The 14244-nt window shown below is 37.4% G+C and overlaps 1 protein-coding gene and 1 non-coding gene across 2 annotated transcripts; both read right to left on the bottom strand.

Moving 5' to 3' along the window:
- Positions 1–480: 480 nt before the first annotated feature.
- LOC111866274 lies at positions 481–9457 on the bottom strand. Its single transcript, XM_023855063.1, has 7 exons — positions 9403–9457; positions 9205–9296; positions 9012–9113; positions 8603–8841; positions 4709–4919; positions 634–774; positions 481–506 (listed from the first exon to the last, which is right to left on the bottom strand). The coding sequence occupies exons 3-7, from the start codon at positions 9082–9084 to the stop codon at positions 481–483; spliced, it is 690 nt and encodes a 229-aa protein (XP_023710831.1). The 5' UTR covers positions 9085–9113; positions 9205–9296; positions 9403–9457.
- Positions 9458–11743: 2286 nt separating this feature from the next.
- Trnam-cau lies at positions 11744–11816 on the bottom strand. The gene has a single exon. It is a non-coding gene; the product is annotated as a tRNA-Met (tRNA).
- Positions 11817–14244: the final 2428 nt, after the last annotated feature.

Raw genomic sequence — 14244 nt, forward strand, 5'->3', positions numbered from 1 at the left:
AAAATTCTAACTACTATATATTCTGACATTTACAAGGAAAGCAACCAAACCCCAGAAAAATACTGGCTACATATGCTTGTTAATGAAGTTAGGATTTCTTAACAATATTGGTCTTTCTCTGCTTTACAAAATAATAAAGGTATAGATTACAGGGTCTGGAGTAAAGTAGAAAAAAGTAAAAAGTAAAGCTATCCCCGAACCAGGCCGTGAATGCCCATAAGGTTGTGAGACGCTGAGGGTCCCACATTGTCTAGACAATCGGCTCATAGAAGGTGGTAAGGTTGCCAGCCCTACATGCCGGCTGCGCTTTACTCTCCAGGAAAATTATTTAATTAATTCCTGGTACTCATTTCTGTTAGAGGTTGAGTAAACCCCAAGGCCTAGCGCGGCTGGAAGGATTAGGTCAACCGAAAAAAATTCAATGACCTCATCAGGACTTGAACTCGCGACCTTCCAGCTTGTAGCATAGCTCATCAACCACTACGCTACCGCACGCCCCACAGGGTCTGGAGGAATATCAAAAATCATATCATCAGCAAACAGCACACATTTACAATTCATAGTATTACTGCTTACATCTACGAGTATAAGATTTGTGCCTAACAGAATAAAAACACTTCCACAAAAGCTTACCTTGAGATTTAAAGCAACTGCCTTCATCAAAACAATTCATGTGACAGTTGACATAACTATCATTAAAAAGTCCTCTCCAAATGCATACATCACTTGCATATGGAACACAACTCTGGTAAGTACTGTGCCTTCTTAAACAGGCTGAAATGAAATTTCATAAGAATCAGTTTTATTTTAACCTGCACAATTCAGTTTTTATGCCGCTTATGAAATTATTTTCAACATTGAACTGCAAGAGGGAAATACTGTAATTTCATGTGACTACATCATTTTTATGTTCTTCAGTATTCTGTCAATCTCATAACAAAACTAAGTGTTACAGTTATGGAAAATAATGTGTACAGATGCAATAAACAGAATTACACCTAACAAAGGGAAATACCAGAAATTACCTTCCCCACACAAATATTCATCTCATTATTACAAGAGCGATAAGAGAATTCCAATGTAATACATATATTTTCCAAAACAATTCTTTGCAATTTTACATACCTCACCAGCCTCAACATTCATTTGCTGCTCACACAAATCTACTGCTGTAAAGCTAACTGAAAGCTAACATATGTAAATCAGGAAACCTTGTTGATGGTTTACTATGCTTATTTTCATTCACTTATTCACTATGGTGTCATTTTTTGGGGTAATTCTTCATACGCCATAAATATTTTTCGTTTACAAAAGAGGGTAGTTAGAATTATAACTGGTGCTGGTAATAGAAGCTCGTGTAGACAGATATTTACCACTTTAAAAATTCTTCCTCTATCATCCTTATACATTTATTCACTTTTATGCTTTGTGGTACTTAACATGGATCAATATCAATTTGTATCTGATGTACATAACAGAGACACTAGACAGGGTTTTAACCTTAATCTTTATCAACCTTCAAATCATTTATCATTATACCAGAGAGGCTCGTATTATATGGGCATTAAATTATTCAATAGTCTTCCATTAAACCTGAAACAATTATACAGAGATGTCAAACAATTTAAATTAAAGATAAAGGAATTTTTGTATAATCACTCATTTTATACCTTGGAAGAGTATTTTGTGTATTTTAATTGAAGGGTAATTTTGACACTGATCATACTCATGAGTTTTAGTTGTATTATTTATCTATATGTGTACATTGACTTAGTACTTTTGTACTGTTTATTTATTTAAGTTTATTATTTATATTTTATTTATTATACTTTGGAAGAGAATTCTGAGTATCTTTAAGGTTTAGTATTAATCTGATATGGTCATATTCATATAATTTGTACAAAGGTGTTAACAGTTTTAAATTGAATCTGAAGAATTCTAGTCTTGTTACTCATTTTATGTATTGGAAGAGTATTTTGTGAATTTTAATAGGAAGAGTAAACTTAATGCTGGTTATTTTCTTGGGTTTTAGTTGTATTATTTTATTATATCTGTATGATTAGCATTTTGTGCTGTATTTTATTGTTGTTTCTTTTATATATTTGGAAGTGTATTTTGAGTATTTTTGATAGGAAGGGTTGAATTGATACTCGTTATGTTTTTTATGATCTCAGTAGTATTATTTAACATATCTGTATATTGACTTGGTACCTTGTACTGTTTTTTATTTATGTGTTTTGTCTGACTTTTCCACATCCTCTGAATGTATTTCTAGTACTGGATTTATGGAAATAAAGACTACTTCTACTACTAATCACAATGCACACAAAAATAATTTTCTTTCTACTTCATTAAATAAATATTCACCATACTGAAAAATGTTTCAATAAGAACTGTATAACTCCATGAGTTCAAGGTTTAATATCATGTGACAATTTTTTATACAATCAGCTATGGGGAAAATTCATATACAGTAGACTCTCGATTATCCGCGCGCTGTTTAACCGCTTTGCGGCTCAACCGCGGCAATGTATTTTTAAAGATTTTTTTTTTTCAGTGAGTATCACATTTGTTTANCAGATGCATATAGGAATGGATGTCTAGACCCACGTTTTCTTGACCTCGGCACTAGTTGGGGGTGGACTGATATAAATCAAAATTAAATCTGCATGGCAACTTTCAACACAGAAATTCCACATAAAATTTTATTGTAAACTGTATGGCAGTTACAGAAATCAGACCTGCAGACAGAAAGATGGACATGGCCACAAATCTGCCACATCTGTGCAAAGAATAACAAAATAATTTTAAGTCCCTGGGGGAAATAACATTATGCAATTCATTTTCAAATTATTTTGTGTGTAGAAATCACATGACCTCAGAATAGTGACAGACAAATTTTTTCTCTGATGTAATAACAAACTGGAATATTTTGACAGCTATGGGTGCCTGTTTATTTGCGTGACTTTACCTACTGGAGAATGTTACCACACAGCTTACTTCTGGGATATAGAGAAGTAAATATATGTGGAAGTTTTGTAACAGTTATGATAGAAGTTTCTGAAAATTCTGAATTAATTTTATATTGTGATTTGAAGAGAAAAAATCAAAAGTATACAACATGGTAAATGAAAAGAAATATAAGTAATGTTCTGTGGAAAGGCAATACCATAGCTCAAGCGGTTAGTTGCTGGCTTCCCACTGTGGCGGCTCGGGTTCAATCCCAGGTCTGATGAAGTGCTATCTGTGGTGGACAAAGTGGCACTGGGGCAGGTCCCCCCCCCCAAGTACTTTGGTTTCCCCTGCCAATCTTCATTCCACCAATTGCTCCACAATCAGCCTCACCTATCATCTGGGGCTGGTACAATAGGCCAGAAGTGGCCACAGTACAAGAGACTTAGTCCCACCCCACTAGCAATAAAAAAAAAAAATATTTTGTGGATACCAAGTTACAGCAATTTCAGTTCCTTTGACTTTGCTTATGAGGACATATGAAAGGTAACATACATAGGGGAATCACCAAACACAGAAAGAAGTGAACCACTTGTGCACAAGAAGGTTCTCCAATAAGTGCTTCACCTTGCATGCCTAATGCCACAGGTGCGATGACTGTTCATGTGTGGATATTACCAGCATATCATGGGGTCTGGGGAAATTATATCATTGTTTTGAAACCATACAAATTACACTATGTGGCTGTGGTTGCAAGAAAAGCCCACACTACAATTTAATTTCAGGGGATGGCTTAAAAGATCAATATACAAAAATTAAATTTTAACATTGATTAAATAATTACTATAATCAAAACCCAATTTAATGCTTAATAATTTAAGCCTTTCCTTCATTTTATGTTCAGTTTGGTGAACCTGTCAATAATCTTGGTATTAAGTTACCTCTATTCAAAGATTTTCTCAGTTCAGTGGTCTATGTCACTGCTCCCAAAATAAACCTTAAATGGGGTTTCACTGCAACTTTAGAATTGTTCACCATGCAGTCAACAGATATTCAGCATTTCAAGAAAGGTTTGTTACTATGGAACTCAAATATTCTTCAACCATTATGGCCAGAGAACAGGGCATTTTACATCCTCTGGTATTTGGGGCTGATAGTTCAATTTTAACTTCAAGCCATGGCATTAGTACTGAAAAAATTAAATGCCTGGCCAGCTAGACTACATGCAATGCACAATGAATAGAAGCTAATGTCATCACAAAAACTCATCACTGGCCCCTCAAGTATATACTCCAATGTATGTCTCCTCTCTAAATCTATGACACATTCTTCTCCGTATAATGTTTCTATAGAGTCAAGGGCCAGGTTTTACACTAAAAGATACTAAAAAAATTACACAAGATTCAGAACTCAATAATACTTATGCCAATACTAAAATTTACTAATTCTCCTAGCACTGGGAAATTATGGTGCCTTCATTACAAAACTTCTCTGTTCTAAGCAATTTTGGCATACAATCAACATTTCTGTATGCTGTATAAGGTACTCTGGGGAAATCTGAAACCCCTAAACCTTTCTCACTGTAACCACTGTAAAAATACACCGAGTTACATTGCACAAACTGTATGAAAGTTACAAGATATTTAATCATTTTACACAAAGTACTACTTTATCTGTCGGTTTGATGAAGTGCAACCCTGATATTTTATTGTGTTTCCAGTTCTATAGCTTAATTTCACTTCAATTTGAGAAGTACCTCTATAAGATGTGTATACAAGCTCAAGATCCAGCTTTTCATTTGGTTTCAACTTTATATTGGCAACATATATGTAAGTGTCCAGTTCTCCACCTGGATCAAGGACAGTCCCAATATCCTCTTCCAGCACCTCCACGTCCTCTTGCGTCTGCCTGAAAGAATGGATCTGCCCACAATACTTCCTGCTCTTTGATCCATCTTTCCGTTTGAACTACAAAATAAAGCAAAGATGCAAAATATACATGTGATTGCCTGTTAATTGGATTCTTAACTCAGAGACATATTTGTGTTGCTTTACATATTAAGCCCCAAGTGAATGGTTAATACTGTTATAGGAACATGTAGGACACCCAGAGTAAATGTACGAAGGGTGCTCCATATATAATGCCTCCTATTTTTTTGTGCTAATCTGTAACATCTGAGCTGGATGTTGGTGGTGTTGTAGTAAAGGTTGAACCTTCCCGTCAATGTACTGTTAGTTTGAATGTCATGCAACAGATAGCGACAGCAGAGCAGTCTACCAAAATGGCGTCTGACATAGAAGTGTGTACAAAACAGAGATGTATTATTGAATTTCTCACTGCCAAACAAATTGCAAAAATTGACAAAAAGTCAAACATTTTCACACTAGGTCTAAAGAACAGATATAGGAAATTACAAGCAAGAATGGCAACTTCAGATATTCAAATCTTCTAGCGAACACAGGACATACATATGGCACTATAAATGGACATTATAAAAATAGAGAAGGAAATTATTTGAATGAACATATGGGATAATATATATATGTATATATATATAAAACTAGTAAAGACACTTAGAACATGAACAACACATATATCAATACTTGTGACCCAATATTTGAAACACTACAGCAGTTGGCAGCATGTATGCACCAATCACCTACATAACACAGAACCAGTTCCACAACACAATCATAACATCCACACTGCAAATTTGATAGAAAATAGGTATACCAAAAAGTAGTTAGTTAGTTATTAGAGAGGGTGGGTTTCCCCATGCACTTAGACCTGTAGTGGTCCATTGTGCTTCCCTCTATGATTTCTACCAGCCTCTATATCCTACCGGTATTGGTGCTTACCATCAGTCCCACCCAGCCAGCGAGATTGGCTCTCTACTGGCTGAGAAGTATCCAATAATGCTTCCCCCATCTACCGGAGGTATTAGAGACTGCTGTTGGGCGGGAAACGTCCGCAATTTTGCTCAGTGACCTCCTCTGGAGATATGAGGTTCTTTTGCGTGCCATAAAGCTACAACACAGGACCCACGGCTTAAAAACCCTCCCGGAGGACTTGTTCCCTGAATTTTTCCGCCCTTAAAAATTCGACGACCTCCGCCGGGTGAACCCGCGTACTATGAGTCATGAGGTGGGAACGTTACCTCTAGACTACGGAGGCCGCTTACCAAAAAGTAAGTACACAATTAACTGCATTAACAATATACAACTTAAAGGTATCCCATGAAAAGAAAATACTAACAAATTTATCATTATGCTTTACAAAGGCAATATATGTGGCACAGGAGGAGGAATTACACTTATTTCATTTAAAGACATCGTAAATACGAACACTGACTGCAGTAGTATGGAAAGCACTGCAATTCCTCCAAATTTCAACACACATGATGATGGCTGAATAGGCTGAAACATGTAGTGCAGTGACAGATTTTAAGAGGATTTCATTTTAAATCCTGATATTGTTGCACGGTGGACAGTAAACACAACTGAAAAATAAATTCTAATACCAATGCAACAGGATGCTAAGATACAACATTATTAAAATGAGTCACACAATATGTAAATCCTATTTCAGACAAAAGAGGGAGAAGCTAGCGCACAGTCTATGCTAGCAACTGAAAATACTTCGAAGATTTCCAACACCTCAGATACAATGACTTGTAATCCAGCGAAAGTAAAGTGACATTTTGGAAGAATATATTGCCTCCATCTTCAGGGTTAAAGCAGACAGTAGAACTCTGCTTGCTGCCTGCATCATGCTCGTTTCTTGCAGGGCTTACTCTTCAGCCCTGAAAATGGTGTTGACATGTTCCTCTGACCACCGCTGATAGAACCTCAAATTCTTCATGTAAAAACATGGCTCATAAAATGCAGACAATATGGGTTAGGTTATATCCATTCTGTGTGGTATTCAGGGTTTCATAGCTGTTTGAAATTCAAAACTTCTGTACTGTCAGATGATTTACCTCTCTTAGTGCTAGTCAGTCCCATAACACTGTTCAGGGTGAGTGCTCATATTTCAATTGTTTTCATATTTTAAGTTATCATTTTATTCAAATAGGGACAAAACATCACAGGAAAGAATAAACTTACATGATTACTCCCCATTATTTTTGTTAAGAAAGTGGTTAATTTTATTTCCACAAAATGTCATTTATTCAGCTCTTATTTTATTACTCTGTACTCATTTCATAGCTCAGACACAAGGAATCTGACATCTGAGGTATCATGGCATTTAGCTGTCACACAGAGCACAAGTTAAATGAATTTCCAGCGACCAAATGACTCAAGCACAATCAAGTGAACAATGCTGACATTAAAAAAAGGACCACCTGCAATGACTTCTGGTAAAAACTACATTACTGTGTGAACATCAGATATTCTGACTTCCTTTTGAAGTCTGGATCAAAGCTCTGAATTCATATGCAAAAGAATGTTCCAGTGTATATAAGGCCTCTTGATCTGTGTTTCCTCTGTTGAATTTTGACTGAAGGAAGTTAACTCATCCGTAATGTTTCTGACTTACATTGTGAAGATACCTGGTTACAGACTTGTTAAAAAAACCACCTACAATGACGTTCTTTGTGCTGTTCAAGCTTTTCCAATCAAATGTCATTTTCATAACAAATTCATCCTACCATAGCCTTCTGGCTTCTCTGGCTACATGGTTAAAATGATCCAACAGCTGAATTTTAACAATGAGAGTAAGTAGTGACTTGTTTCTGGTTCTGATGGTGTTGCTGATAGTCTTGTTGAAACAGATGATCATAATTGAACATGATAGTACAAATGGAAACCATCAGAAGCAGACAATCTTAAACTAAAACTCTGTCAGGGCACCTCATATAAATCTGGTACACACAATGCCAAATGGATCTGGAACATTATCACCACTTGACAGACTTAAACCTTGAATAACCTAATACACATGCATGTCTCAAGTACCATTTACCTTGCATAATCTAACTACTATTCCCACATGACCTCACATGTCCTAAGGCTGGGGCCACACGAGCACACAAAATGTGTCCGTTGTAATGAACGCTGTGACATCCGTTGTAGAAATAAACAAGTGAGGTAAATGCTAAGCTTTCTTCTGGCTCCATTGCAGACAAAAACTACGCATTGCATTCTGCAACTGTGTGGTGTCCTCAGCAACGTCCGTCATAAAGTATGTTCGTTACAACGGACGTACTTCGTGCACTGGTATAGACGGGGCCTAAGATGTATATCATATTAGTACATTATGGTTACATACATAGCAGCCTATTTTAACAATGACTGTCAGAAATCCATGCAACTTTTACCTAGCATTCTGACCATATTATAATATATATAATTGTATATGTACACAGCGATCACTGAACAAATGCAATAATTCAATTACCAGAGAACAATATCAGGTTGTTTTGGTTAGGTGTGATCAGAAGACAAGATATAAGTAAATAATTTCGGTATGAGGCCTACATTTCTGTCAGGTAAGAACTATGCATAATGGACTACATGCAGTTTATGGTTTGCACGTTAATAAACTATAATGTGTGTAGCCAACAGCTTACTTTCATAACACACATCATTACAAAAACATAAATATGACGTTACTTTGATATCAACAATCCTTAGATATATTTATTTACCTGAATATAATCTATACAGCCAGATTCATCAAATCTGAATGAGAGATTCTGAATTACAGCAATTACACCATCTTCATCTTCACTTATAACTTCAAAGCGACATCTGTATTCAACAATACCTTGCCAATCATCAAAAGATCTAGTCTCCTTTATTATAACAGCAGATTCTGCTTTTTCTTTTAGTTTAATTTTTCGCTTTTTGCCAACTAGAGAACATATTCTGTCACTCGACAGTGCATCTGAAAAGAAACATGAATTATTTAACATTTAACTTGTGTAATAAATCACAAGTTTTCATAAGTTCGTTCAACTACAAACACACATGGTAAATATGTATACCCAGTCATGTTATCACAATTCGTGGTATAGTTCTAATTACAACACAATTCCCTATAAGCTATATACTCACAATGCTCATATGACAAGCAGACATTCAAGAAACAAAGCATAATAACGTTTCTAACAATCTTCGATGGAGACATATTGAATATTGTATACTCGATATCGCCACCTAGATCAGAGATTAATAAATCTAAGAGTACTGGGATTATTTCAATTTCAAGCATGTTTTAAATCACGGATCACTAGTGTATGTCACTCACGTATCGGATTCTTATCGTGGTCGTTTCGGCGAGGATGGCGTGGGTTGCGGTTAGAAAATTGCTTCCAGTTGAGATATTCACGTAGCCGGCAACTATATAATAAATAAGGACAACTTTAAATCTCCTCTTGGGGTCCATTATGCAACTGCAAATCGCATCACCATACATGAGTGCTGAGGTGAAACATGTGCTTCTTACGATATGAAACTGTAAGTTGCGTAGGCGTAAACACGGATCAGGGCATGAAGATGGGCTCTCCCTCATGGCGCTCATGGCTATGGTGCCGCCACGGCAAAGGACTGGGGGTTACTATACACACCGCTGGGCTAATAGAGAATATATACATACATACATTTCATTTCACAAGTCCAAACAAATCTACATGAAGGTCGTCATACAAAAATTTAAACAAAAACACAAATAACGAAATAATTAAAACTTGTTTATGTTATGCACCACATATTCAGAAACTGTATAAAAGGAATTATGTATTATGTATTATTATTATTATGGATAAAATTGTCCACGCTACAAAATGACGGATTGTGAATATAAAAGAAAACGCACCAGCAAGTTAATATGAACACAACACTGGCATCATCATTATCTACCATATGTCCACAGCTTATACTCCGTGGCTTCCGCAGATAGGCGCCCTCATAGTCCAATGCGCACGCGCAAATATAGATCATCGTATCCACGACGGCAAGCTCTCCACCGCCCTCTACGAAGTGTAGCACACAGGTATGGCAAACAAGTAATTAATACTTGCTAATAATGTTTGGATATACAAACGTTATAGAGCAGTAATATTTAAAGACGGACTTTCCATCCACCATACAACAGTCGATAAAATACTCTAAGAAACCAGCAACAGAGAACCGTAGACTCCTCGGTACATTCATCTGCCTATTCAATAGGCCTTTTTTAATCCATTTTAACCAATTACTCTTGACATACGCAACTTATTTCTTTTGTATTAACTATTTAATATTAATGTCTAATACTGTAAGTACCTTCACAATAGTATAGTAAGAACCTATGTACGAACAATATATATACTGGTAGAATAATGTTGGATCTACCTTCTGATGGTGGCCTGTAATGGTCGATACATGTAAAGGCAGAACTTTTTTATGTATATTAAAATAGTTTCCTTTAAGCAGAGCAGTAATTTGGTGTTGGCCTTCGTCAGCACATTCATTTTTGGTCTCGGGTTCCGTCGGGACACATGACAATACTTTCGTCCGTTCCAAGACCACTTATATTTGTGCTTTGAAATGGAGTCTCCTCTTCGACGGGATGAGGGGTCCGGCCACTACTGTCGACTATGCTGTACTTGATGGACCTTTATTAGTTACACAGGATGTTTCACGACTTTAGGGCATAACTGCAGGAGGTGATTTCCTAGGTCTTTATAATCAAAAAAGTTCATATAAACATGTGTCCGATTTTGGACGGTTACGGAGTTATGACCGTTTTAAACTCAGAATAGAAGGTAACGATTACTGACAATAAACGGAACAAAATAATAAACCAGCATAATGCATGATACATTTAAAGTATCAATGTAAAGTTAACTTCGTGAAATTACCTTTAATTTGAATTTATTGGTGCTTAAAGCTGATTTTCGAAAATGCCACCGCCGGCCGCAACACAGGCTGCCNGAAACACCCTGTATATGTGTTTCGCGTACGCGATTGACCTTGACTACGTTGCCTTGGAAATGAAATTGACTGCTGCTCGGTAGACCACTGTTGGTTACTCCATACCGAGCAACAGCGAAATTCGTCAGACATTTCACTTCAAATCCCTAGTGTGCGTGCACTTATTTTCCTTAATATAAGACCTATGCAGTTTTATTTTTGGATGTGGCTCCACAACTTTTTGAAATTTTATCGAAATAGAGCCTTTTTCGAAAGGATAGTCATTTTGTTTTGGGGGACCAAGGATTCTATTTTTGGAGCCAGGACATTCATGCATGATTTCAGATTCTCACAGTAGTGGTTACGAAGAGTTCTGTCTTCTGGGATATGACAACATGTAATTGGTTGAAAGTAAGCCGACGTTTCGGAGAAATATAGTTTCTGCCTGCTTCATGATGGTTTCTTGCTTGGTTTATTTGTCGATTCTGAAGATGGGGGCGACATATTCCTGCGAAACGTCGGTTGACTTTAAACGGGCCACACGACGTTATAACCCAGAAGATATTAATCTTTAGAATTTTAATGTTCACCGGGCATAGACGTGTGGCGAATAAGCTCTTAAATACCGAATACGAATAAAATGTCACATGTTTCAGGCGCCTGTGGGGTGCATATCAATAAATACATACAGATGAATAGACATGCGGCGTTTCAAAAACAAATTTTCGTATGTTGGTGGTGTGAGAACGGTGTAAATCGGTCTATGTCGCGAAGATTTCTTTCACTCATATGTATGACATATTTATATGAGTACATAAACACGCACAACATTCGGATTTATGTCACGACTATTACTCATTAATTATTGATTTATGATAAAAGGAAAAAAAAAGTGCCCCGGGTGAGGATCGAACTCACGACCTTAAGATTATGAGACTTACGCGCTGCCTACTGCGCTACCGAGGCCACGGTTTGTTATACATTGTAATACATCTTTATAAATGTAAAATGAACGTAACCCTGCCTTTAAATCTTTGTCAAGAGATTCTAATTTTTTTAATTCGTATTCATCGTAGGCATTATCCATTTATTATTATTATTATTATTATTATTATGACACTCCATTCGTTGTTTTACAGTGTATGAGCTACCACTTCCATTAATCCAGGAAGCCATGGAGGTGAAACGAAATTAGAAATGTCACCATCAAGTGACTACAGGTTTTGCCTATCAATGGTAACTGAAGCAATACACTGCAGAATTCATCGACATAATCGCCGATGTGTACGGTAATCCCTCTCATCACGGGGAGAATGCACATAATGTAAATATCTGCTAACACTGGTAAAGCCAACCCTGCGTAACTCAATATTATTTGAGGGCAGCATATCGGCCGTGATCGCCGTGATCAACCCCTCGAAACCCTCTTGTTTTTGATGGGCAACATGGTCCCCATGGTCGCCATGACACCACAGTAAACTGCTGCTGCCATCTCTACGCATTCGTCACTAACTAAATGCAAAAATGGCCGCCAGAGCTGAGAGCACAAACGGTAAGAAGGTATGCTAACATATCGCCTCCTTCCGGGTGCTCCTCTCTCCCCACCCCCCGTCTTTGAAGGCGTTTTTCGCAAGAATAGCAATAAATAATTTTGCAACCAGATCTCTTGCACTGCAGAGGTTCTACCCCCCCCCCCCTTTGTTAACTGTGTTCCGTAAGCACAATAGACCACTGTAGGTCGCGGTGCAACGGCCGAGAAGGCCTACCCATCATACATTCATACAACTGTGTTCCGTAACACTCACCCGAATCTTTTGGGAGGGATATGACTGAAGTGATATTAAACCTAGTTCCCCCTTAAAAAAAGAAAAATAACGTAGTAAGAACATCTGCAGTACATGAGATCAGGTTGCAAATTATTTATCTGGAGAAAGTTTCGCACCAGTACCTCGAAAGTCATAACCTTTATTTGATATCACACATCTCTTTATCCAAATGCACTGGACATTGTGAACTGTAACATACATGGAATAATTGTATTTAGGAAAGCTGAAGGTGGAAAAGTTTGAAAGAAAATTCAGTTTTCATCAGAGACACCTATATTAAACCTCATAATTTGCTCACAACTTACACTTGGAAGCCACACAGAACATATTTTTTCGGTTACATTTAAGTATTATAAATCATGCATAGCAAGCAACATTACTCAAGTACCTGTGAGAGTCAGTTACCTGTCATTCAATACCAGAGCGACAGTAATGCCAGCTGAAAATATACTTATAATTAACATGAGAACCTTCGTTACGTAATTATTATTACCAAATGTTTACCCCTGTGGGGGTACTAAGACGATGGCTCAATAGTATAAGGCCTCTGACATCATTATCAGCAACGGTCTATCATTTATCATCCAGTTCCAGTATCACGGCTGACGAGATATTTTCAACAAACACGACATCTTTCGTTTCGAAATTATTGCAGTCCAATAAATTACTAGGTCGATTACTAAAATGATGAATCATTAATCCAAGCCATCTGATATCATAATCTTCAACAGTGAATAGCTACCGTTGCCATTACCCAGTAGAAAAGCGAAATATGTAAACGCTAGGCTATAGGGCCAAAGCTGCCTAGGCCCGATATACATTAACCGCAAGAGTGGACTATGTCCATTTGCACTGAGTGCAAGTGCGGACTAAGTCTCTTACAATATTGAATATAAAATCTATCATCTAATTCCAGTACCGCAGTAATACCAGATGAGAAGATAGTTTTAGTAAAGACGACATATTTCGTTTCTTAATTATTACAGTTCAATTAATTTCAAAGGTCGGTACCAAAGCAGTGAATCATTAATCTTAAGTCCTCTGACATCATAAACTGCAAGAGCGGAAAGGTTCCACTGTAAATTCCCAGAACAAAACGGAAATATATAAACGCGATGCTATAGGGCAAGAGCAGACTAAATCTACTATACGTTGGAGGACCGAGGGGTCGGTGTTGGAGTCCCTGTAGGGTCAAGAATTTTCTGTTCCCCACGTCGTCCAGACCGGCTCTGGGGCCCACCCACCTTCCTGTCCAATGGGTACCGGCTCTTTCCGAGGAGGTAAAGCGGCCGGGGCTTGAAGCTGACCACTCACCTCCAGCTAGTACCGAGGTCAAGACAATGTGGATCTATACATCCACTCCTCCATACGCCTTCGTGGCGTAGTGCTCAACTAGTTACGCACAGGGATAACTTTACCTTTTTAGTTGCCATAACAATGTAAAGCTTTGTATGGTATATCGTGCCATAGACCTACCGCAAGGAACACACATACCCGCATAAGCACAGATACAATCACGCATATGTGTGTACGAGTATACTTCCCTGTAATGCTGTAATTGCAATGCT

Source organism: Cryptotermes secundus, unplaced genomic scaffold (assembly GCF_002891405.2).
Source record: "Cryptotermes secundus unplaced genomic scaffold, Csec_1.0 scaffold1025, whole genome shotgun sequence".
Taxonomy (NCBI): domain Eukaryota; kingdom Metazoa; phylum Arthropoda; class Insecta; order Blattodea; family Kalotermitidae; genus Cryptotermes; species Cryptotermes secundus.